We start from the raw sequence: 27426 nt of genomic DNA, 5'->3' as shown, positions 1-27426 counted from the left end.
GCGGGGGAGAGGGGGGGAAATAACATTCCTACAAAGGGCCTTGTTATACCAACGGTCGTAGGGAGGGGTGGGTGCGAGGACAGACAAAAAGCTTGCAGTCGGTTGGGAGACCGTGGTCGCTGGACACGCCCGGTCACTTGTACCAACCCCCGCATACTAGGTGGTCAGGATCTACAGAGCCAGGGCCTGAGGCTGATGCTGTGTAATGCAAGGTCTGTTGTCAACAAGCCCCCCCTCATAAAAGATCTGATTTCAGAGGGGGAGCCAGACCTCGCAGGAATAACGGAGACCTGGTTGGGCCACGAGGGAGGTCTGCCCCTCGTGGAAATGTGCCCACCGGGCTACCGTGTATTCCACCAGCCACGGGCCCAGGGTAGGGGTGGTGGGGTAGCGGTGATCATACGGGAGAGTCTGGAACCGAGAAAGTTCACTGTGCCACAAACATCCGGGTGTGAGTCTCTGGGCGTGAGATGGGGCCCAGGCAGACAGTTGGGCCTGCTGATTGTATACTTGGCTCCTCGCTATACACCAGCGGCCCTGCCCGAACTCCTCGAGCTGATCGCAGAGATGGCAGTTGAGACCCCCAAACTGTTAGTTATGGGGGATTTCAACTTGCCGTCGATGGGAGAAGCATCTGAGGTGGTCCGGGAGTTCATGGCTTCCATGACAGCCATGGACCTGACTCAATTAATTCAGGGCCCCACGCACGAGGGAGGCCACACACTGGATCTTGTTTTTGTCTCTGGCCAGTGGACGAGTGATCTGGGAATAGGGGACTTAGTCATCACACCCCTGTCATGGTCAGATCACTCACTTCTCCAGCTTGACTTCCCTGGCACTACCCCCCACCACGGGGAGGCGGAACCAGAATGTCCTAGATGGTTCCGCTCCAGGCGCCTGATGGATCCGGATAGGTTCCAGACGGAGCTTGGGCCACTTCCTGTCGACCTGACCCGCTCCCGGATGGAGGACCTGGTAGCCGCATGGAATAGTGCGGCCGCCGGGGCCTTAGACCGGGTTGCGCCTTTGCGGCCTCTCCTGTGGCAAAGATCCACCCTGGCCCCTTGGTTTACCGAGGAGCTGAGGGTGATGAAACGCCACAAGAGACGCCTAGAGAACAGATGGAGATCCTCTCACTCCGAATCTGACCAAACACAGGTAAGAACCTATTTAAGGACATACCTTGTGGCATTGAGAGTGGCCAAACATCGATATTGTGCCGCTCTCATTGCATCCGCAGACAACCGCCCTGCCGCCCTGTTTCGGGTGACCCGCTCCCTCCTGTCACAGAGGCCGCGGGAAGCCCCCTTGCAGGGCAGGGCAGAGGAATTTGGGGAATATCTGCAGGATAAAATAGCTCAGATACGGAGGGAATGGGTCTCCTTCAGTGATCCAGGGGAGACGTCCGAGGCCAGTCTTGAAAGACCATTCTGGGAGGAGTTTGACTCTGTTGCCACCGATGATTTGGACAGGTTGCGTGGGCAACTGCGAGCCACCACATGTTTATTGGACCCATGTCCCTCCTGGCTTGTACTGGCATCCTGGGAGATTACACGAGGCTGGCTCTTGGGACTAGTGAACGCTTCATTGAGCGAGGGGTTCCTACCAGCCGCCTTGAAAGAGGCGGTTGTGAGGCCCTTACTCAAGAAGCCTTCTCTGGACCCAACTGAGCTAGCAAATTATCGTCCTGTCTCCAACCTTCCCTTTCTAGCGAAGATTGTAGAGAGTGTGGTTGCTATACAGTTCCCACGTCACCTGGAGGAAACTGATTATCTAGACCCGCGCCAGTCCGGCGTCCGACCCGGGCACAGCACAGAGACGGCCTTGGTCGCGTTGGTAGATGATCTCTGGAGAGCCAGGGATAGGGGTTGCTCCTCTATCCTGGTTCTATTAGACCTCTCAGCGGCTTTCGATACCATCGACCATGGTATCCTATTGCGCCGGCTGGAGGGGCTGGGGGTAAGAGGCACCGTTTTACGGTGGTTCTGCTCCTACCTCTCTGACTGGACGCAATGTGTGTTGGCAGGGGAGCAGAGGTCGACCCTAAGGTCGCTCACTTGTGGGGTGCCACAGGGGTCGGTCCTCTCGCCCCTCCTGTTCAACACATACATGAAACCGCTGGGTGAGATCATCCGTGGTTTTGGGGTGGGGTACCATCTGTACGCTGATGACACGCAGCTGTACATCTCCACCCCAAACCACCCCAACGAGGCCGTTGACGTGATGTCCCGGTGTTTGGAAGCCGTATGGGTCTGGATGGGAGACAACAGACTTAAACTCAACCCCTCCAAGACGGAGTGGCTGTGGCTACCGGCCCCCCGGTTCAACCAGCTGATTCCATCGCTGGCCACCGGGGGCGAGCAACTGGCCCCCGTGGAGCGGGCGTGCAATTTGGGCATCCTCCTACATGCCCGGCTGTCTATGGATGACCATGTGGCAGCCATGGCAAGGGGGGCGTTCCACCAGGTTCACCTGGTGCGCCAATTGCGCCCCCTATTGGACCAGGATGCCCTTCGCACAGTCACTCATGCACTGGTGACGTCCCATCTGGATTACTGTAATGCTCTCTACATGGGGCTTCCCTTGAGATGCACCCGGAGACTGCAGTTGGTCCAGAATGCAGCCGCGCGGGCAGTAATGGGGAGTACGAGGTACTCCCATGTGACACCTCTCCTGCGCGAGCTGCACTGGCTTCCTGTGGCCTTCTGGGTGCATTTCAAGGTGTTGATCACCATCTTTAAAGCGCTCCATGGCACGGGACCTAGTTATTTGCGGGATCGTATCCTGCCCCATACATCCCTGCTACCAATTCGCTCTCACAGAGAGGGACTCCTCCAAGTGCCGTCCACTAAGCAATGCCAGAGGGCGGCGCTGAGGGGAAGGGCCTTCTCTGTGATGGGCCCAGCCCTCTGGAATGACCTTCCCCCCCGACATTAGGACAACTACCGATCTCCGCTCCTTCTGCACGAAACTCAAGACCCACCTGTTCCAACTAGCTGGCCTGGCTTGAATTACAACTACATTTTCTAATCCCCCCTGGACAATTTTAAATCTAAACTAACTGATTTTTTTGGGTATTTTAATTGTTTTAAATTTTATTGTGTTGTTTTAAACTTATGATTATTTATTTATGAATTGTACAATGTTTTGATTACCTCCTCCTTGTCATTTATTTGTATATTGAGTTGTACGCCGCCCCAAATCCCTTTGTGGAGAGGGTGCGGCCTATAAATTGAATAAATAAATAAATAAATAAATAAATAAATAAATAAATAAATAAATAAAAAAATAAATAAAAAAATAATAAATAAATAAATAGTAACCCCCAAATTACAAACATGTAACTACTCTTAAAAATAAGCAATACATTTGCTCACTTAGATGCTCAGGACTTATACTTGCAGTTCAATGGGTCATCCATAGCATCTTATAACTGCTTCTATGTTGTGTCAATGTACACAATAGCATCAGACCTGAGATAGGGAAGCTTCAGCTTAATTTTCCATTTAGCCCGGGAAGATTATCATTAATAATCTTTAGTTAGTTATTTGAATATTACCCAATATTGAATGAGTCTTCCTTGACTCACCATGAAGGGTGATTGTGGGTGCAAATTAATGAGAAAAATTGTATATATTCCTCTTGGCTTTCTTGCAACAAGGATAAAGGTACAGAATATAAAGAATACATTATTATTAAGAGTGATGGTGTTACTGTCCTTAAACATTCCTAATAAGATCAAGGCATATCTACAGCCTTTAAGATGAATAGTAAACATTTTTCAGTAGAAAAATATTTACAATGGTACAATAGTAAACATTTTTCAGTAATTCCTCTGTGTATTTGACAGTAATTTTCACTATGCACACTGAACTCACTATGCTCAACAAATTCGCTACCAAATTAAATTGTATAATTTTTTTTAAAAACAGACCTTCCCCCTTCCCTTCTACAAACATAGATCAATTCCTTCTTCTTCTCCCCACTGTAGGGCTTTGGAGTGAGATCAGCTCTTATGTACTCAAAAGAAAAAAAAATCTACAGGACCCTTATTATTAGGACTCCCACTGTATATTAAAAGATATCTCAGGATTTTGTCTTCATTCTCAAAAAACCCAGTTGCTTGAGTTTTGGGGATAAGTTTCAGGGAGTTCAGTAGGACATATTCTGGCTGTAGAAATTACACATGGATTGTTTTTATAATTTATCTGTCCCCCAATCAGAGGTGGTATTCAGCCGGTTTGCACCGGTTCGGGCAAAACAGTAGCAACCTCTGGCTGGTCCTGCTCAATCACCACTCGCTTGCCCCGCCTGCCCCACCCCACCCCTCCTGCCCTGCCCAGCCACTACTTGCAGAATCTAGCCTCACTTCTGTATACTTCTGCTCACCACTGCTTGCAAAGTAAGGCTGAAGGGCATGTGCCAGTGGGTGGGTGGGGGAGGGTGAGCTGGTGGTGGGGTGATACCAGTGGCCAGTGGACTAATGCATGGAGAGGGAGGGGAGATTGCAGCACCAGAGCCCTTCCTGTGTGTTTCCCCAAGCCAGCCTGGCCTGCAAGGGAAGCGTTTGGGAGATTGTGCCACCAGAGCCCTTCCTGTGTGTTTCCCCAAGCTGGCCTGGTCTGCGAGGGAAGCACGTGGGAGATCGCAGCACCAGAGCCCTTCCTGTGTGTTTCCTCCAGCTGGCCAGGTCTGCGAGAGAAGTGTGCAAGAGATCATGGCACCGGAGCCCTTCCCATGTGTTTTCCTCAGCTGGCCTGGCCTACAAGGGAAGCATGTGGAAATCTTCATTGCAGTTTACTCATGAGCACCATTGGTCAGGGGAGGCAGAGAGAAAGGCCAATGGTGCTCACAAGTAAACTGCAGATTAGAGGCAGCTGACAAATTGCTGACTTACTCGCTCAGCTGCTTGCTGCCTGGAGCTTGCAGGCAGTGAATGAAACCGCTGCCTCCGCACATTGAGGAGGCCAAGCAGCAGTGGGAAGAGCCCGAACCTCCTGAACTGCAAGAAGCAGCTGCTAGTGATGCCCTCAGGCCACCCATCTGACACCCAGCAAGTCTCCTCCCACTGTGTTTGTCTTCCTCCTCACCAGAAGCACTCACCAGCAACAAGAGAGGAAGACTGCAGAATTGCCTCCATCTTGTCTTCAGTACGTGGCTCATCGGCCTCTGGACATCAGATTCCCACCACCCAGCATCAGTTCATAGGTTCCCCCCCCCCCCCGGTATGGACAGAGGGGGGGAGGGAGGGGGGGAGGAAAAGAAAGAGAAAGAGAGACAAGAGAAACAGAGAGAGGGGAGGGAAAGAGAGACAAGAGACACATAGAGGAAAGAGATGAGTGAGAGAAGATGAGAAAGAGAAAGAGAGAGGGAGAGATGAGAAAGAGAGAAATAGGGAGAAAGAAAAACAGATGAGAGAGAAATGAGAGACAAAGAGAGAAGTTGAGAGAGAGAGAGGGAGAAAGAGATGAGAGAGAGAGAGAAAAGAGAGAGACACACACAGAGATATTTTTAAAAGAAAAAAAACACTCTTTGAGTGTTTAAGTTGCAGACCCCTGGGTAAGGCAACCACGGTGGTCATTAAGTGAACACTGTGGTTGTTAAACAAGCCCATTTTCCCCAATGGGCATTTTTAACCAGAAACCAGAAGGAATTGTTGGAAACTGGCAAAAACCTCAGTCACAATACTGTGTGGGATGTAATTGATCATAAGTGTGTGTGTGTGTGTGTGTGTGTGTGTGTGTGGCTGTCAAAACTCCCAAAACAGGTCAAGTAGCTCTGGGGAGGTCAGTAGTGAATTAGAACACTTGCTAAATAACTGGCCATTAAGTGAGGACCACTTGTATTTGGTTTGCCCTAAAGGTTCAGAGCTGTATGGAATCTGATTTCCTTTGACCCTTTGGGGGATTGCAAAAGGTCCAGATGGGGAAATCCTTGTAGGGAGAACTAGGATTGTGACTACCTAGCCATGCCCACCCAGTCACATGCCCATCTAGCCATGCCCACCCAGTCACATGACTACCTAGCCACACCCACCAGTCACATGACCACCTAGCCATGCCCACCTAGCCATGCCCACAGAACTGGTAGTAAAAAATTTTACTACCGGTTGAATCCCACCTCTGCCTCAAATGTATACTTTTTTTCAAGTTTTTTTATTTTTTTATTTTTTTTTAATCAAAGTATCAAATCAATATATGAAAAAGAGGAACAGCTAATATGGCTTTTCAGGTGAATATACCAATATGGCTTTGATGTTGCCAGACACATGTCTTTCATAAATTATTTATTTTAGGTGTCTCCTGTACTTCAAAATATAAGTTATGACGTTTGCCTTTATGTTGGAAGTTCCTTTACATCCCTCTAATACAGTGGTAGTCAACCTTTTTCTACCTACCGCCCACTAATGGATCTTTCTTGATGGAAAAATTTCCTTACCGCCCACCAGTTTTTTCGCAAGTGCAGAATATTTTTTACAAAGGAGGGTGTTTTTTAAAAAAAGAAATGTACATACATTTATCTTTTTATTTCTACTTTATGCATGTTTATAATGTTTTTAACTTTATAAAGTTTAATTAGAAAACAATAAAGTAAATTGAAATTAGCTTTACTAGTGATTAATGAGATCTTTGAGGCTGATGCTGCGAGACTAAATATTTGATATCTGGATCGATTTTCGTAAGGAACAAACGAAGGTCTCCTCTTTCGGTGCTTTTCCTTTTTATCTCCTTTTTTTTAATCTTCCTTAGGGCTATGTACAAAAGTAAGGCTGAGCTAGTTAGCCCACTTATTATTATTAACCAACAACAATTCTCTCCTGCCTTTTCTTTCTCCTATTTTGCAACTGCTCTGTTCCGCTTCTGCCTGTCCCTGGTATCAGTTTCTACTCGACTTCTCCTCCTCCTCCTTTCCCCACAACCCCACTCCCTTTTAGCAGTGATGATGTTACCTAGTTTGGTAATGAAATGTCTGTAAGAAAACCACCAAGCTCAGAAAGCAGCAAGGATCCCCTATCCCCCACCTCCTCTTTCTCCCTTTCATTCTCCTTTTTGTCTTTTCTGCTCCTTCCCCACCCCACCCCTTCTAGCAGTGATGATGTTACCTAGTTTAGTAATGAAATGTCTGTAAGAAAACCACCAAGCTCAGAAAGCAGCAAGGATCGCCTATCCCCCACCTCCTCTTTCTCCCTTTCATTCTCCTTTTTGTCTTTTCTGCTCCTTCTCCCCCCCCCCCAAGCTCAGAAAGCAGCAAGGATCCCCTATCCCCCACCTCCTCTTTCTTCCTTTCATTCTCCTTTTTGTCTTTTCTGCTCCTTCCCCGCCCCCCCAAGCTCAGAAAGCAGCAAGGATCCCCTATCCCCCACCTCCTCTTTCTCCCTTTTGTCTTTTCTGCTCCTTCCCCCCCCCACAAGCTCGGAAAGCAGCAAGGATCCCCTATCCCCCACCTCCTCTTTCTCCCTTTCATTCTCCTTTTTGTCTTTTCTGCTCCTTCCCCCCCCCCTCCCCTTCGAGCACTTCACCAGCTCAGGTGCGACCGGAGAAGTTTCTCTTCTCAGAAATGTCTTCAGTGGAGCGGTGAGGAGCTGAGGAAACTTCTCTGGCCGCGCCTGAGCTGGTGAAGCGCAGGCAAGCACCGTCCCATCACCAGGGAAACAGTGAGTGAGGTGAATCACGTGGTTGCTCAGATCACATGGACGCAGCCCGACCGGAGAAGTTTCTCTTCTCAGAAATGTCTTCTCGGGCTGTGCCCGTGTGATCTGAGCAACCATGTGATTCACTTCACTGTTTCCCTGGCGATGGGATGGCGTTTCTCACGCGCGTTAGTTCAAAAGGAGGTTTTAACATCCGAAATCCCCACCGCCCATCTGGAATCCCAAAACGCCCACTAGTGGGCGGTAGGGACCAGGTTGACGACCCATGCTCTAATACCTACATTTCCAAATTCTGAAATTGGTTTTGATGCTGCTTTTGTTTCTCATTCACCTGCAGAGCCTGGAGTTTGCACTGTATTTGGAGACCCCCACTACAACACTTTTGATGGGCGGACATTTAACTTTCAGGGAACATGTCAGTATGTTTTGACAAAAGACTGCTCTTCCACTACCTCACCTTTCCAGGTGCTGGTAAAGAATGATGCCCGAAGGACTCGTTCTTTTTCCTGGACAAAATCTGTAGACCTTATGCTGGGCAGCAGCACTGTCAGCCTCCATCAGCATCTCACAGTGAAGTGGAATAGAACTCGCATTTCTCTACCATATGAGGCACCACATTTTCACATTGACTTGGAAGGATATCTGTTGAAAGTGACAACCAAAGCAGGTGGGAGTATAGTATGTGGTACTAAATTCTCCATGATAGCACCACAATGATGTATAAAAAATTTAAGTTTCTACATTCTGCAGTAAGGTCACCTTGATTTATTAAAATGATGGGAATTCTAGTTTTCAATTACTGCATTTTTTCCCAATATGGAACCCTATAGATGGAATTCTAGCTCCTAGAATTATCCTATAATGGAGGAAGTTTCTGTTCCAATATATTTGGAGGGGCTCAGAATAGCTCAGAATTCAGAATAGCTAACATCAAAAAGTAATCCAGTAAAAACAATATGTGAAGCCTAAAAAAAGTAAGAATGTTTAGTTTTTAGGGTCTTGGTGAAACAAATCAGATGAAGAAGAATCATGGTATTTGATGGGTTTTTAAATATATTTATTTGGGATAAAGCAGCTCTGAAAATGCAGATTTGAATTTATTAAATAATTAAACAGAAGTAGTAAGGGAGAAGTCAGTCTCTAAAATAATTCAACATAATCTATAAAACATGTTTCTGCTGAACATGGATAATTGAATTCACTTTGTTTTTCATTCTTGTGTTGGAATATAAATACATCAGAGTTGTGAAGCATTTGTCAGATTGACTACATGGCTGATTGACTAAATTTAGCTTAGTAAATCACAAGTTCTAGAGATCAGTATATGGATTATTCATTTTTCTAGGCTGCCTAGGTCTAGAGCATATATAATGCTTCCTAATTGTATTGTATTAAAACCTCTCATAAGCTATGAGCAGAATAATCCTTGAGTAAGTAGACTGGATGAGCTGATGACTGATTATTACCAAAATCACTGCACCTGGTGCCAAATATAATTTTTTTAAATTAACTGCCTAAAGCCTTAACTAGTTTTATATTTAATATTTTAAAACACATTAAAATACATATCTACAGCTGCTTCTATTTTCACTATTAGTAGGATACAGAATAACAAAATTTAAGTTTAGCAATTAGCAAGTTTAGTGACCATTTACAATTATAGTGGTGATGAAAAAGTAAGTTTGCAAACCAATCCCCATATTTACAATCTTCACAAGTCTCCAAAGAAACTGAAAACTGAAGCAAGATCATAAGCACAATTGCAGTTTTACTTAGCAACCACCTCATTTAATGACCAAGTTGCCAGTTCTAACGTGTTTGCTAAACAAGGACTATCTGTATATGCAACACGTCTCTGTCTATCATCTCTATCTCTATATCGCTATCATCTCTATCTCTATATCGCTATCATCTCTATCTCTATATCGTCTCTACTTCTATTTCTATTATCTTTATCTCTATCTCTATCTTTGTATATTACAGAACACTACAATTAACAGAGTATTAGATAAACCAGATAAATTCTTTTTCTCATTGCTTAGCTAAAGTCCAGTGCCAAGTAGAACTAAAAAACAAAACAAAAAAGAAAGATTCAAAAGTATTTTATTCCAAGATTTTATTATACTAATGTACACATTGGGATGAAGGCAGAAATACTTTCTTCAATTAATTTCTTTCTTATATTAAAAAAACTAAATCTATTTGGACTGGGGGGGGGGGAACTATTCATCAAGGATCCCTGAAAAAGTGGATCAGACCATATTTTAAAATATTGCTAGAGGCAGGGCTTGTGAAACAGATCAAGGAAGCTTTTACAAACATGAGATTTCCATTTCATGTCAAATGAAATATGTTTTGCAATATAAGAAAAGATAGAATTTCTATTTGATGTCTCTCCACCTGGCAACAGGACATATTACATTTAAACTGGGAATTTGAAAGCATCTTTGATTACGCAGATAACAAGCATGAAAAAATACACACAGAATTTAGAGTGTTGCTAAAGGCAAGTCTTGCTTGCTTTTCTAATCTGGCAAGCAAGAATTTTGTCCTTATGACAAGGTTGTCATAACAACCTTATGGCTCTCCAAAAAAGGCTTTGATTGCTAGTTTTCCAAGGTATCATTAAAGTCAAAGGAAAGTTCTGGAATAAGTAAGCATCAAATGCTTGTAGTACAAGGAAAATATTTAATAAAACATGTCCAACCCAAATAAGATCAGTAAAAAAAGTAAATTCATAAGACTTTAGCACAGTTGTTCCCAATCTTTGGTCCATAGACCACTGGGGAGCCACAATGTCATCACATGGGATCTGCAAAAACTTGAAGAAAGTTAAGATTTAAATCTTGAATTAAGTCTTGGGGCAGTTTGTGGCCACAATAGGTGTATAAAGGGGTTTGTGGTGAAGAAAAGGTTGAGAAATGCTGCAGATTTTAACGGGTTCATAAGGCAAAGAAATCCACATGAATGTTCTATGGTGAATCCAAATTGGGTGGGATCCTAGCTCCTAAATGTAAAGAAACTGTTTGCTGTATTCCCTGAAGTATGATAGTAAATATGTAATATGTCTGGATTTTTTTTCTTCTGAAATAATTTACTTCTGTGTTTCTGTTTAGTCTATCTTGCATTGTAAAATATGATTTAACAGGAAATTGATAGCTAATTGTAGCTATAGCTAAGGAACAGATTAATAACTGCACAGTCATCTGAAAGTTGCTGAATCCTGAAAATTATATCGGTGATCAGTAGACATAATGATAGAGGTTTTATTAGGTTGTTTAATAGTATTATCTATGGTATCAATTGTATATGAATTGAACTTTGAAAGTCTATTTGTCAACCATCGAATGCTGAGAAATCTAACTATAAAGAACAATTCTGACTTTATTTATTCATGAGGAGGAAGATTCAACTAGAGGTTCTGTTCAGATGATCCAGTTAGTTTGTTGCAGCCATTTTTAAAGTCATTCCTAACCAGTACAAATACGTCTGAGAAGCTGTTGCTTCCTATCTTTACCTATGTGTTCTCTTTCTCTGATGGGAAAAAAGGCCCAGAGGATCATCTCTTCTAACTTCTTTCCACTTCCCTCCCTAGTGTGGACAAAGGAATTTGCAAAGTAAAAAAGAGATGGGGTACCTACATTATTTTTATAGAGTGTTCACTTTGGTTTATAAGCTGGAAACTACAATTAATGCTCCATGAATCCTTTCACTACCACCCCTTTTTTATAATATGGTCAGTTAATTGATTTGGTTTATGAAGATTATATCATGTGCTTTTCCTTAATCTGTGCATGTTGTGAAAACCAAATATGTGATTCTAAGATTTTAGGGAGTAGTGGATTATGGCTACCAGGTACTTAGAAGCTAGTTCAGGCAATTGAATTTATTTGCTTAAGATATTCTGCTTACAACCTGCAAAAATTCAAATAGCTATTTTATCCTACATAAGTACAGATAAATCTTTAAAAATGAATGGATTGTAATAGGACATCATAGAACTTGTTAGTTCTCTTTCATCATGATGGATTTTTTTAAGACTCAACATGTAATATTTCAATTTATATTGATTTCATTTTCATCCATATACTGATAAAACTCTTGTTTCTATCACCCTTATCTGGATGAAACAATGCATCATAGGGCAAACATTTTTAAACAAGATACTTCAGGTGAACTAACTTACAGAATGTGTCCAAATTCCAAGATGCATGACTCTTGAGGGAATTAAATTTGGAAAAGTTGTGGCTGCTTCAGTGCTGCCAGTCACATGATCCTCATTTTCATCATTCTGTGACATTGTCCCAAATACTCTTTGATCTCTGACACTTTCTCCAACCCAGTACCAACAACTTGTGTGCTGCTTCTTTTTTTAAAATAAGTTTTTATTTTAATATAAACAATCCATCATCCATTAAACAGTGTGTCATCTGGGTACAAATATTTTGTGCAATAACAATTAAAATTTACAATCATATTCATTATTTATCTATTCCAGCTTAATACCAATACCTTAAATATCCAATACTATAACAATCCTCTTCTTAATTTATTTAGCTCTATTAATTATGTTAACTCTATTAATGCATTTTTACACAGCTAATTTTACTTCTAATTCTTATACTTATTCTCTAACGATTGATAAAATGATTCCCATATAATATAATTATCAGTTTGTTCTTTCTCTTTAATTGCCAGTGCTAATCTGTTCATATCTGCACATTCTAGTATTTTCTTAATCACATTCTCCTCTATGGGAATCTCTTCATTCTTCCAGTTTTGTGCAAATACAATCCTAGCGGCAGTTATAACATGGATGATCAAATATACATTTTCTTTACTATAAATTTCTGGTAAAATCCCCAACAGGAATATTTCAGGTTCTAAGTCTATATGTTGTTGTATCATCTTTTCCAACCACATATGTATTTTAGCCCAGTATTTTTTTTGCTTCTACACATGTCCACCACATATGATAGTATGAGCCAGGTGTCTGGTGACATTTCCAAATTTAGCTGATTTGTCCTTGAACATCCTCACCAATCTTGCTGGCGGCAAGTACCATCTATAAAACGCCTTATACAAATTCTCTTCATATGCAGTTGACATTGTTAATTTATAATTTCTATCCCATAATTGCTGCCATTTAGTTAGTTCTATCGTATAACCATTTTTTTTGCCCCGGCTATATTGTTTCCTTTACTTGTTCTTCTTCTAACTTAATACTCAATAAGTAGCTATACATTTTTTTTATTATCCTCTCTTCTGTTCCTGTTAAAAACTTATCTAATTCTGTCAAATCCATATAGAAAACATATAATTTAGCATCTTTTTCATACCTAGATTGCATTTGCAGTTTTGTATACCAAGCATATCGATCCCTTGTTTTTCTAGTTCTTGCTTAGTTTTGAGCTCCTCCTTTTCCATCAAAATATCCTTGTATCTAACAATGTTTTCCTTATTCATAATATGGGGGTGTTATTAGTGCTTGCATCGTCGAAAGCCAAACTGGTATCTTTAAATATTGTTGTTCTTTAACTTTCTCCCATATTAACAGTAAGGTTCTTACTGTTACAGTAACAGTTCTTATATAGCTGTGATGGCGAATCTATGGCACACATGCCACAGGTGGCATGCAGAGCCATATTAGCTGGCACGGCAGACCTCAGCTTCGACACGCATACGCATGCCGGCCAACTGATTTTTCGGCCTTCCAGAGGGCTGGGGAAGGTCGTTTTTGCCCTCCCCTGGCTTCAAGAAAGCCTCCAGAGCCTGGGGAGGGTGAAAAACCCCCTGCAGGTGACACACGCATGCATGGGGGGTTGGGTGTGCATATGCAGCTGGGTGATGGTAGTCATCGTGTGTGCATGCACTGATGGGTGGGCACGCATGCATTCGCAATAGTGCGCAAACACAATTTTGGCACACCTTTAGAAAAAGGTTAGCCATCATTGTTATATAGTGTCTTTGAAAGTAACCATGTATACAATTTTTCCCATACCATAAGAAGGCATGCCAACCCAGTTGTAAATCACATCCCTCCAGTGTCAATAGTCTTGTATTTCTCAGTACAATCCATTATTTAATCCATGTTAATGCCGCTGCCTGGTAATATAATTCCCAGTTTAGTCCAAAGCCTCCTCTAACTCTTGAATCCTGTAACATTTTAAAATTAATTCTTGCTCTATTTGCCTGCCAGATATATTTTATTATTGATTCATTAAGATTTTCAAAGTATTTTTTCTCCAATCCTATTGAATTGTTTGAAATAAATATAGTAGTCTCGGTAATACATTCATTTTAATTGTAGCTATTCTTCCTATTAATGATAGTTGCAAGCTTTTCCATTTTTCCAAGTCTATCTTAATTTGTTGTATCAGTTTATAATAATTATCTTCCTTAATCATTACATATCCCGCTGTTAATTGAATCCCTAGATATTTAACTTTCTTTGTGATCTGGTTATCTAATCAGTTCATTAGCTCTCTCTTTTTGTTTTTCGGTAATATTCTTCACAAAAATCTTAGTTTTTTTCTTTGTTTATTTTCAGACCTGCAACTTCACCATACTCTTCTAGTCTTTTTAGCAATTTAGACCCTGTTTCTTGTGGATCTTCTAAGATAAAAACCAAATCATCTGCAAATGGCTGCAATTTATATTCTTCCTTTTTTGTTTCCATGCCTCTTATCTCCTTATCTTTCTAATATTTCTGTTTAGTATGTCCAGTGTCAATATAAATAATAACAGGGACAGAGGACATCCCTGCCTTGTATCCTTCATCATGCTAACCTTTTCCATCATGTCTCCATTTACTATCACTTTAGCAGTTTGTTTATAATATATTATTGATAATATATTGGGACATGGTGGCTCAGCGGCTAAGACACTGAGCTTGTCAATTAGAAAGCTTGGCAGTTCGACAGTTTGAATCCCTAGTGCCACGTAATGGAGTGAGTGTCAGGCCTGTAGTTGTTTCTTTTTAGGATCTTTGGCCTGCCATACTTTTTATTAATTTCCTATGTGTTTCATTAGTGTAGTAGTTGGGAGGGGGGAATAGAAAGGAGTAGGATTGTGGAATGTATTGTTGTTATTCTTTTATAGAAGCTCAAGGTCATCTTTTGTCTCCGCACCTCGACACCTGACCGGAAGCAGAAGGGTGTTGATGCCAGCGTGGAAGATGATGATTGGAACATGTGATGGATTATGGGGTGTGGGGATAGATCATGAACTTTCAACTGGGTGGAATTCCAGGAAGAACATTAGAGTTGGAATTCCATAGACGTGCTAACTTGCCTGTATGATTAAAAGGAAACTTTAAGGATGATTCTGCCCTGGTTTCTGATGATTTCATACATGGTATTTAGAACGCTGACATTATTCCAACTCTAACTTTAAAATAAAGCACCAGCACCCTCCCCCTCGCAAGGGGGGAGGGGCTGGTGATGGGGGGTGCTGAATTCCCAACGCTGACCAGGACAGCATAAAATATCAGCGAAGAAATAATGAGAAAGCTTTTGGTGATAAGAAGCTGAGAGCCGAAGCTTCAAAGGCAAATGGAATGCTGCTTCAAGATTTATAGCATCTGGCAAGAGGACAGCGGGGGCTGGAAAAGGCTTTTTCTACACCCGGTTAGAAGATGAAAGGAATGGAGATTCAAGCCATCCCCATGCAGTCATCTCTGATGGGCTTCCCGGATCATCTCGGACAACTAAATGTGAGTGCATGCTCCCCCTCCTTCCCCCCAGCTTGGAAGCAAGGCTTGGGAAAAAAACTGGAATGGAGGTTTTGACTCCTTCCAGACAGCAATAAATGAAATGACTTATTACCCAGCAACTGAGTGGGAGACAGATTCCCTTTCAAAATGGGAATTTCAACCCAGGCAGCAAGAAGAGATTTGGCCAATATCTTTCACTTGCCAGACACCACAAATGGGGCTGCAACCAGTAAATGAAGCAAAACCAGATTGGGTTTTCTTCCCAGAATATGGATGGATGAGATGACACTGGCTACCTCCTTTGCCATCAGCATGGGAAAATCCTCCAAGCCAGCAGAGGGCACCTACTTGGCCCATAACTCCTCCAAGCCAGCAGGAGGGTCCTTGGCACATAACCCCCCCAGCCAGCCATCATTGGTTGAGCTGCAACCTGTGAAGCAGGCAACCCTGGGATGGGTCTTAACCCCAGGTCATGGATGGGAGGAATGCCAGTGGGCACCTGTCCTCCCTCAGCAGATGGCACCATGGCAGAAAACTGGGCAGTGGCCAACCGAGGGATTGACCTCCCCACTGGTTCCAGTCTCCTCTGCAAGGCCCCAAAATGTTCTTACCCCACCTTCCTACAGAGAAGCAATCTCCACCATGGAAAAAGGGATTACCAAAGAGAGGCCTGCAGGATGGGAAGAGGGACAAGGTGCATCTGCAATGCCCCAAAAGGTTCTTACCCCACCTTCCTACAGAGAAGCAATCTCCACCATGGAAGAAGGGTTTACCAAGGGGGAAGCTGCAAGTTGGAGAGCAAGCCAATGGGATGAAACAGTTCCTAAGTTTAGAGATGTAACTAGGTTCCATTCCTCATGGGGGCCAATAAAATGCCACCATTGCTGTCAACTTGGCCACAGAGCATCAGAGTGCTTAGCTCCAGCCCCAATGCCACAAACATGCGCACCAATCACCACGGCGGTAAAGAGAGGGCCCCAGATGCCACCACAGAAGAGTCATCTGGGCCAACAACCTCTGGAAGAGGATCCCCAACTTAAGGTGACGAAGTGTCCTACCAAGGGGGAGGCCTCAGAAGAGGAAAAGGGCAAACAATCTCCAGAGAAGGATCCCCAACTTAAGGTGACAAAGAGTCCAACTAAGGGGGAAGCCTCAGAGGGGGAAAAGCCCAAACGACCTCTGGAAGAGGATCCCCAACTTAAGGTGACGAAGAGTCCTACCAAGGGGGAGGCCTCGGAGGAGGGAATTGCCGAAGAACAAATGTGTGTACCAATTGCCACGGTGGTAAAGAGAGGGCCCCAGATGCCACCACAGAAAAGTCATCTGGGCCAACAACCTCTGGAAGAGGATCCCCAACTTAAGGTGACGAAGTGTCCTACCAAGGGGGAGGCCTCGGAGGAGGAAAAGGGCAAACAATCTCTGGAGGAGGATCCCCAACTAAAGGTGACAAAGAGTCCTACCAAGGGGGAGGCCTCGGAGGAGGAAAAAGGCCAGCCGTGGATGATTGGATCTAAGAGTCCAGAACCTACAGCACCTGCAGCAGAGAGCCCTAAACGGCCATGGGAAGAGGTCACTATGGACTTCTTCGTGGAACTCTCAGACAGCAGTGGGAACAGAGTAATTTGGACAGTTATTGATATGGTTTCTAAGCAGGCACACTTCCTTGCTTGCTCAGGATTGCCATCCGCAAACGAATTAGCAAAAATGTTTGTGAAACACATTTATCACCTGCACGGAGTACCCAAGAGGATCATTTCAGACCACGGAGTCCAGTTCACAGCCAAGTTCTGGATAGAGGTCCTGAGATCCATTGGGTCCACACAAGAACTGAGCTCAGAGGTTCATCCCAGCATGAATTGCGCAACAGAGAGAGCCAATGCAGTGGTGGAAAAATACATCCGGTGTTTTGTGGACTATCAACAAGACAACTGGTCGGACTTGCTACCCTTCGCCGAAGTGGCATACAACGATGCGGTCCACAGCAGCACAGGATTAGCAGGTTTCCAGATTACCAGTGGCATGGAATTTGTGGCCATGCCTGAGTTGCCTAGAGAACCTCCTTCCTCCATGCCTTTGAATGAATGGATGGACACGCTAAAGAAAGGATGGGAGAATACGAAGAAGGCTCTAGCAATTGCAGCAGAAGCCTACAAGAAGCATGCTGATCAACATTGCTCACTCCAAAACCCCTACCATGTGGGGGACAATGTTTTTGTATCTACCAAATACATAAGATTAGGAATGCCTAGTGAGGAATTGGGTCCAAAATGTCTAGGTCCATTCCCAATAGTGAAGATAGTAAACCCAGTTACAGTTCGACTCAGTCTACCCAGAAGTCTAGGGAAAATTGACCCAGAATTTCATTGTAGCTTGTTGAAGCCAGTAATTGGGTCTAGCATAAGAGCATCCATCCAAGCTCAATCTCCTCCTGTGGTGATAGAAGGGGAAACACAATCTGAGGTGGAAAAAATTGTAGACTCCAGGCTGAATAGCGGTCGCTTACAGTACTTAGTGCATTGGAAGTGTTACCCTTGGTCTGAAGCTACTTGGGTGAACAGTGGGAACCAAAAAATGGAGGAGTTAGTAAAGCAATTTCATGGGAAGTTTCCCAATACGTCAAAGGGTCCCCTGGGTGGAGAAGAGGTGGTTAATTTTATTATGATAACTTTTATGTTATTCTCTTTACAGGAAAAGTTTTTCTTCTGAGGAGAGGCCGCCTGTCAGGCCTGTAGTTATGTTTGTTTTTAGGATCTTTGGCCTGCAACACTTTTTATTAATTTCCTAAGTGTTTCATTAGTGTAGTACTTGGGAGGGGGGAATAGAAAGGAGTAGGATTGTGGAATGTATTGTTGTCATTCTTTTATAGAAGCTCAAGGTCATCTTTTGTCTCCGCACCTCGACACCTGACCGGAAGCAGAGGGGTGTTGATGCCAGCGTGGAAGATGATGATTGGAACATGTGATGGATTATGGGGTGTGGGGATAGATCATGAACTTTCAACTGGGTGGAATTCCAGGAAGAACATTAGAGTTGGAATTCCATAGACGTGCTAACTTGCCTGTATGATTAAAAGGGAACTTTAAGGATGATTCTGCCTTGGTTTCTGATGATTTCATACATGGTATTTAGAATGCTGACAGTGAGCTCCTGTTACTTGTCCCAGCTTCTGCCAACCTAGTAGTTTGAAAGCATGTAAAAATGCAAGTATAAAAAATAGGAACCATCTTTGGTGAGAAGGAAACAGTCATGCCGGCCACATCACCATGGAGACATCTTCGGACAGCATTGGCTCTTCGGCTTTGAAGCAGAGATGAGCACTGCCCCCTTGAGTTGGGAGCGACTAGCACATATGTGCGAGGGGAACATTTACCTTTTCCTTCACCTTATAATATATTGCCTTAATCATTTTAGTAAATCTCTCCCCAAAAGCCATAACTTTTAGTTTCATCAACATAAACGGCCTGGGTTACAACACACCCACCACCCAGGCTATTACAACACAAAACAACAATGGAGACACAGCCAGCACCAATCAGCACCAATCTACCAATCATGATACAACCACACAGCCAATCAATCCACTTACTGAAAAAAAGCCAGCACTCCACACACACCCCACCAAGATTTATAGAAAGATGGCAGCTCCGACCATGCTTTAAGCCGAAAACACCATCCTGAAGATGGCGAGTGAGATCTCGCTGAAACGTTGCCAAGATAATCTCAGTGTATGTATGCATGTATGTATGTATGCATGTATGTATGTATATAATTCAGTGACGTGCAGTCAGGTGAGGCAAGTGAGGCACAGCCTCACTGCTCTCATCATGAAAAGAAAAAAATGTAAAAAAAAAAGCTGAGCTAGTTGCCGTGGATGACTCTGCTTAACTGTTAAAAAAAGCGTCTAAAAAGCGCCTTCTACTATGAGGCAGGAGAACTGCATGCCTCCTCTAGTCTGACTTTAGGCGTTTTATTATCACAGAGTTAAGCAAGGGTTAAAAGCCTAAAAATTCCTGACATAGTTGAGTAGCAGTTCTCCTGCCCCATAGTAGAGGGCGCTTTTTTAGAGGCTTTTTTTAACAGTTAAGCAGAGTCATCCATGGAAGCCAGGCAAAGAGCCATGCTGTAGCACACACACTTTCCCCCAGCCTCTTTCTTTTGGAAGGCTTGGATCGGCTCCCCTCCAGCTTCTCTGCCTCTCCTCTCACCCCAGCCTGCCAGCAGGAGGTGAGTGGGTAGGCTTTATTGTATTCCAGGCATTTCCCACCCAGACAGCAGGCTGCGTTTGCAATGGTGGAGGTGTTTGGGGAAGGCAGCAGGGGAATGTGGGGCATGGCAGAGGAGCTGCTTTCAAGCCACTGGAAAAGATATCCAATCCAACTTGTGTGTGTGTGTGTGTGTGTGTGTGTGTGTGTGTTTGAGAGAGGGGGAGGAAGAGAGAGAGAAACAAATGCTGTTATTTTAAATTGGAACTGAGCATGCCTGGCTGTGGAATTCTGGGAGTTGAATACATACACACACACACACACTTTTTTATTTTTTCATTTTCATAAAATATAACCACATATATACTATTACATAATCAACATTAACTCCCCAAAACAATTATTGGCTCTTCTGCTCTCCATACACCATATTTGTACCTTATCCATCACTTTCTTCTCCCTTTCTCCTCCTCCTCCCTATCTCCTTTCTTCCCTCTGTTGTCCTTCTCTTCTCTACTTTCCCTTCCTCTCTCCTCCTCCTCTCTCCCCTTTCCACTCTTTCTTTCTCTCCTCCTCTTCCCCCCTGCCCCCTCTCCTATCCCTCTCTTCTTCCCTTACCTCTGTCCTCTACTTCACACTCTTCATCTCATTTACTTGGTGTATTTCAGCCTCTGAGCAAGCTCCATTTTATATTGATGGTATTTATAATTCCTTTTCAATATACATATTTAATTTTAACGTATATCTTCCTCCTTCTTTTTTTAAAAGAGAAAAAAGTATACATATATGGTAATTATATTTTTTTAAAAACCAGCCTATTTTTAACCAAGATGAAGACCTGGTTACAATTCCCAGCTATTCTCAACACAGACAATCACAAATTTGAGTGATTGTCTTTATATTAATATCAATATCAAATTTGTGATTGTCTTTATAATCTCAATAACTTTCCATTGTAAATATATTTCAGTTCCCTCTCCATTTTTCCATATCTTGGCTTAAATTACCCTTAATTGTCTTTAAATAACAATCCTTACTATTCAATGTTCATTACAATTCCCTTAATCTCCCATATAGAATAACAAGCGGTACACATCTCACTTTGTTCATCATCTTAGGAGTTCCAAATGTGTCCATGTTTCATATATTTTAACTCATAATTAATTGTCCTTCCATTGTCATATTCAATCAATTAGCAACTCAGTTTGATTATCATGTTTAAAAGTGAATCCCATAGCTCTGCTTTACATTCTCCTCATAACAGTTTCATATTTGTCCATATTCCATATATTTTAAACTTTATTTAATTATCTTTCCGTTATCATATTCAATCAGTTAGCAACTCAATTTTGTTATCATGTACATGTAAACCACATATCTCAGCTTTATATTTCCCCATATAACAATTTCTAATTGTCTGATTTTTTCCTAGTAAGTCTTTTGTCTCACTTCTCTATTCCTGTCTTCTCCCTTTTCTTTGTTTTGACAAAATCCAGATCTGTCCATTAATATTATTTATACTCTCAAGGTTCTTTGCCTTTTCCAAGTTCTGATTAAGACTGTGAGTTAATTAGATCTTCTTACCAGGCTTTCATCTTGTCCTGTACACTCCTGCTCAGTTGCTTTGGCTGGAAGCCAGCTTCTTGTGCAGCCATGTTGCCATGCTGCCGCCCTGACTCCAATTCAAAGTACAAATCTCCGACCTGTTGCACTCCCTCTGGGTCTGATGAGATGCTGCCCCTTCTTCACACACCCCCAGGAGGGTTCTGATCCAAAAGGATCTCGGAATTGGTTTGTCAGACAGAGTTCATGTGAGACTCTTCAGAGCTCACACACCCCTCGTCTGTCCAGCTGGAGAACTTCCTATCAAACGTCTTTTATGCATTAAGAAAGATCAATGACATTTGCTTCTCTGAGTGTGCTTCATAGTATTCAGCATATTTAAAATTATGCTCATATTGTCTTTTATTTGTCTCTTTGGTAGAAAGTCATTCTGATCTGTATGTATAAATTGGCTTAAAAATCTCTCTAGTATTTCTGCTATTATTGAAGCAAAAATCTTATAGTCCGCATTCATTAATGATATTGGCTTATAGTTTTTTATCCATTGCATGTCTGTGTTTTCTTTCGGTATGAGTATATGCTTCTATCCAGGAGTTTGATACTTTTGCCTCTGACAGTAGTTCATTGAATACTTCCAACATTTAATTACCTATAGTATATTGTAGTGTTTGTATAGTTCTGCTGGTAGTCCTTCCGGACCTAGTGTTTTGCCATTCTTTTGTCTTTTAATTGCTTCTGTTAATTCCATCATTGTTATTCTTTCTTCTAGTACTATTTTAACTGTTTCTGGTACTGTGGGTAACTCCACTTTTTCTAAATATTGTTTTATTTTTTTCTTCTGGAATTGTCTCCTGGTTGTATCATTTTTCATACAACTCATGAATCATTTTCTTTTTAATCATAATTTTGATAGAAAGAGATTCCTTCCTCATCTGTTAATTGATAAATTAATTTCTTTTCTTTCCTCTTTTCTATTCTATATGCCAACCATCTTCCTGGTTTATTAGCATTCTCAAAAAAATTGTTTAGAGCTTTTAATTTTTTGCAACTCTTCTTTATCTATCAAGTTCAACTTATGTTTTTTTAAATCCATTTGATTTTTTATATTTTTGGGGAAGGGGGGATATTTTTGTAATTCCATCTCTAATCTTCTATATTCCTCTTCTAAATTCTTTTGTACTTGTCTCCTCCCCCCACCACATATGTTATGGCTAATCCTCTAATATATGCCTTTGGTGTATCCCACAAGTTTTGCAGTGAAATTTCTTCTTTTCTGTTCTCAAAAAAAAGTTCTCTCCCCATAAATTGCTTAAATTCCTTTTCTTTCAATATTGTCTGGTTCATTGTCCATCTTAACTTCTTTTTTTGTCCCTTCCATACAACCCTAACCCTAACCCTAACCCTTCCATACAACTTTTATTGGATTGTGATCCGCCCAGGTACTCGTTTCAATATTTATTTCTTGTATATTGGATATTAACTCAGTTGACATCCATATCATATCTATTCTGGATCAAGACATGTGTCTATTTGAGTAGAATGTGAATTGATTTTTCTTGGGGTAGGTTCCTTGTCAAGCAACTTGCACCATTTTAAAATAGCTTTTGGGAGTGTTTTCCTCATTTTTTTCTAGTTTTATAATCCAAGTCTGCATCTATAATTACATTAAATCTCCAACCATACATACGTTTTCCTACTCCATTTCTATTATTTTCTTGTGCAATTTACCATAGAAATCTTCTTGGTTGTTATTTGGTGCATATATTGCATATATTACTAAAAGTAATTTTTTATAGTTCATTATTATCTCCACCATTAAGCTCTATTCCTTTCTTCCTCATCCACAACTATTTGTTCAGCCTTTATTGTCTGTTTAATATAGAGTGCTACGCCCCTCTTACTTTGCTGTAGAAGGGAAGCATATAACTTTCCAATTTTGGGGTATTCCAGCATTTTTTGTGTTGCTTTTTAATATGTACTTCCTGTATGGATGTATACAGGAAATACATATTACTTCCTGTATACATTCATATAGTATGCATGTCCATTTTTAATTTTTCTAATTTATTAAAGATTTTTTCCTTTTTATTGCCAAATTCAGTCCATTTATGTTAATTGACATTAACTTTATTTCTTCTTCCATAGTGATTACTTATAGACGAGTTGCTCTTATCTCTCTTACTTCTTTTGCCCTTGCTCCTTCTCGTATTGCTATTTCTTCCCATTCTCTTGAATCTTCCTTTTGTTATATTTCTCTTTCCTCAGTTATTTCTTCTTAATGTCTAAACTCTCTTTCCTCTCTTAGTTTCTTATCCTCTAGTGGTCCGAAAAACTGGTCATAAAATTGTTCCGCTTTCTCTATTGAATCCAATATGTGCCTTTGCTCATGCCAAATCACCAAAATTCCTTCTGGTATCAGCTACCTGAAGTTCGCTCCTGTTTTGATTAGACACTTTGTCAAAAATTGGTATCTTCTTCAATCTCTAACTCTTCTCGGGATTTGTTTTAACACTACTATTTCTTTCCCTTTATATTTCAAAGGATCATCTCTCACTGTCTGCAGGATTTCTGTTTTTGTTGCTTTCTTCGTAAATCTGACATAAACTTCTCTAGGAAGTTTATTTCTCATCTCATATCTAGTGTGCACTCTAAATATTTCATCAATATCGGCTATAATTTTTTTCTTAGGCTCTTCCAGCGTCCCAGCCAGCAAATCTGCCATTATCTCTGCTAAGTTTTCCTCCTTCTCTTCTTCCATGTTCTAAAATCTTAAGTAATAATCTGCTTGATCCATTTCCAGAGATATTATTGTTTTTTCTTTATTTTGGTCTGCCACTGTAAGTCTGTAATCAAGCTCTCCCACTCTTTTTTCCTATTTCCACTTTCTCTTCTACTTTTTGTATGCGTTGTTCATTTTTCTCTGTTATTTGTTGTAGATTCTCTAATTTATTTTCTACTTTTTCAATTTTCTCTTCCTATTCTTTTCTTCAGATCCTCATGGAGGGTTTGTAACATAGCTTTTCGTTCTGCTTGTGCTGCATTATTATTTTCTTGTTGATGCATAACTTCCAATGTTCTTGAGCCAGTGGGGCTGAAAGCCACAAAAGAGGATGCTGAGGATGATGGTTACATTGTTTTCTTCATGTTTGCATATTTAAATATCTTAATATTTGTAATCCACTAGTGATGTAATTAAATTGTAATCCCAGGGAAAGATAACAATATTATTTATAATCCAAATCCAGTTTTTTAAAATATTTTTTATCTTCAGGTTCTTCAAACATAATCCAATTTATATCCCTGGAGCGAGTGCTTGCAGAGTAGCCATTTATAATCCAGATAGCCCACTAAACCCCAAAACCGCATCTACCAGTTTATATTCAAAAAAATAAAAAATAGAAAAGAAAGGAAAAAAGGAAAAAATACCCAAAGCTGCAATGAAGATTATCACAAAGAAAAAAGAAAAAGGGTAAGGTGTTAATTTGTAATCCAAATAGGTCCACCAGGTCTTCCAAAAAAGAAAAAAAATGTGTCTAAATTGTGTCCAAAGAGAGAGTTCACAGAGCAGCAGGAAAAAAAGAAAGATGAATCTTGTTTAAAAAGCAAGAGGGGTGCCTTCTAGAGCTTTGTTTTGTTTTATATTTTCCCTTTTAAGTTTCAACAGCTACACTCAAAACAGCTTCTTATCAATTTAGTTCACAGGCTCACAAGGCTATTTCCCCCGCTCCCTCGTATCTTCCAATTTTCACTTTTGCCTCTCAATGGCAGTGTTACTTTGCTCTCCTTTTTCTTCCTCTTTTCACTGTATATTCCAAGGCAAATTTTAAAATGTGATGTTTGTTAGAAAAACAAAGTTTATATAGTCCCTTTTATATAGACCAATAGTTCCAAATTTAATAGTTAAGATATCCAGTCCAGCTTTCTTGCTTTGCTCTTCAAGCAAGTCCTTGTAGCCAATTTACTTTTTATACTGGCTCTGTATAGAAGCCTTCCTCACTGCTTTTCTTCCAGAGGTGGAGAAAAAAAGAAACCCAATCCCACCTCCTCTTTTTTAAAAAACAAAAATCATTTTTATTCAGCATTTTTAAACATTAAAATCACAATACACTTTTACACTTTTCCGTTATCGGTATTCTTTTTTCTAATTTTCTATTCTAAAGCTTATTGTTTCATACATATTCCTCCTTGTTGCATGATTATTATTTTTATAATATATACAACATATATACAACATTTGCATCTCCATTGGTTTCTGAGTATATATCATCTCCTTTTGTTATATTTTATATAAAATCATTATGCATGAATTTTACATCTCTTTTCAAGCCAATTATACCACTTCTTCCATATTTTATAATACTCTGTTTCCCCTCTATACCTTAATTCCATCGTTAATCCATTTCCACGCATTCCTGCACCTTTTTTATGACCTCTGCATTCGAGGGGATGGTTTTTTTGTTTCCAGTTTTGGGCAAATGAGATTCTGGCTGTGGTAATTATATGAAGCATAATATATTGAATTTCTTTGCTTATATTTCCTTTTATTATTCCCAGAAGAAACAGCTCAGGCTTCATGTCTATTTTTGTTCCATTATTTCCTCCAGCCATTTTTGAATTTTTATCCAGAATTCCTTAGCTTTGAGACAGGTCCACCACATGTGATAGAAAGTACCTTGTTGATGGTTACATTTCCAGCAATTTGGCTGTCTGTTAGGGAACATTTTGGCCAATCTCGCTGGGGGTAAATGCCACCTATAAAACATTTTGTAGATATTTTCTTTCTATGCAATGTCAATTTATAATTTCCTCCCAAAATTTTTCCCATTGCTCTAATTCTATGTTATATCCATTTTTTTAGCCCAAATAACCATTATTTCTTTCATAGTTACCTCTTCCATTTTGAATTTTATACATATTTGTGATCATTTTTTCTTCCGTCCCTGTTACTATTTTGTCCAATTCTTGTTGCTCATTTTGAAATCTGTACTGTTCTAAATCCTTTTTGTATCTTGTTTGAATCTATATGTATAGCCACCAGTCTATTTCAATTCCCTACAATTTTTTGAATTTTTTTTAAAAACAAACAAACATAAACAAACATAAAACATAAAAACCATCCTCCAGTTACATACAGTGTGTCGATTGGTTAGAAAACCTTTGTGCTCCCTCACCACAGTCTTCACTTACAATTTATATAGAATCTCATATTATCAATCTAGTATATACAGTATATAGATTATTATTGTTAATCATTTATATGACTATGACTATTATTACTTCATTTTATGCATAATATTCTAAGTTTAATTAAATTTAAATTAATTTTTATTATAGCATTTCATTACATCATCCTATATCCATCCAATAATAGTACAATCTTATATCTTTTATCTTATATCTGATATCTTATTGCCATTTGTAGTATTTGTGTTCTAATTGTTTTCTTGGTAGATCTTATATGGATTTCTCTTGGCAACTTGTTTTTCACTGCATATCTTGTAAAGACTCAAAACCCCTCGTCTGTTCTTCCATCAACTTCCCTTTGGTTATCACTGATGCTTCTGCCAGAATTTCTATCATTGCGTCTGCCAAATATTCTCCCTTTTCTTCTTCTATATTCTGGAATCTTAGATAAAATTCTGATCTGTCGCTCTCCCATTATAATATTCCCCTCTTATCTTTTCCAACCATGCTCAATCTGCTGTCAATATCTCCAATTTTCTTATCTCTTTGTTCATCTTTTTCTTCAATTTTTTGAAATCTGTCCTCATATTTCATCAATGTTTGGTAAATATTCTCAATTTTTCCATCTATTTTTCCTGTTCTTATTTTCCATTCTCTTTTCAATGATCTCTTTCTTACTTGTATTTTTTGAATTTCTTGCATAATCATCTGCAATGTTACTTCCTTTTCTTTTTCGTGTTGCAACATCATCTGTCTTTTCCTCCAGATAGTAAACACTGCCACTGTATAAAATCCAAGGCTTTTTTATTAAGTTCCAAACAAGTTCACTGCAATCTCTTTCAAGTCAAGCTTTCTTTTCACTCCAGTCCAGCTACTGATAGTACCACAGAGGAGCACCTGTATAAACAATCCATGCTCATCCCACTATCATTTTCAATAAACAAGCTCAGAGACCTTGAAATGTAGATCAAATGCTCAAAGGGGAAAAAAAAGAAAAACAATGTCTCCAAGCCTTCAAGCCTCTAGGTGGCAGTGTTACTTCTTTTCCTCTACTTTTACTTCCCTCTTTATATTCCAAACGTAAGGAAAAAAAGAAAAATTCTTAAAAAGAA

General features: G+C 40.7%; 1 protein-coding gene across 1 annotated transcript in view; it reads left to right on the top strand.

Moving 5' to 3' along the window:
- BMPER (BMP binding endothelial regulator) overlaps positions 1–27426 on the top strand; it is a 473492-nt gene that overhangs the window by 326351 nt on the left and 119715 nt on the right. The window contains exon 12 of the mRNA XM_081971272.1: positions 7989–8318. Within this exon, the coding sequence (XP_081827398.1) occupies positions 7989–8318 (330 nt within the window). The remainder of the gene's footprint in view (positions 1–7988; positions 8319–27426) is intronic.

The sequence above is a fragment of the Natrix helvetica genome (genome assembly GCF_964273705.1).
Source record: "Natrix helvetica genome assembly, chromosome: Z".
Lineage (NCBI taxonomy): Eukaryota > Metazoa > Chordata > Lepidosauria > Squamata > Natricidae > Natrix > Natrix helvetica.
This window is presented reverse-complemented; position numbering and strand designations above follow the sequence as displayed.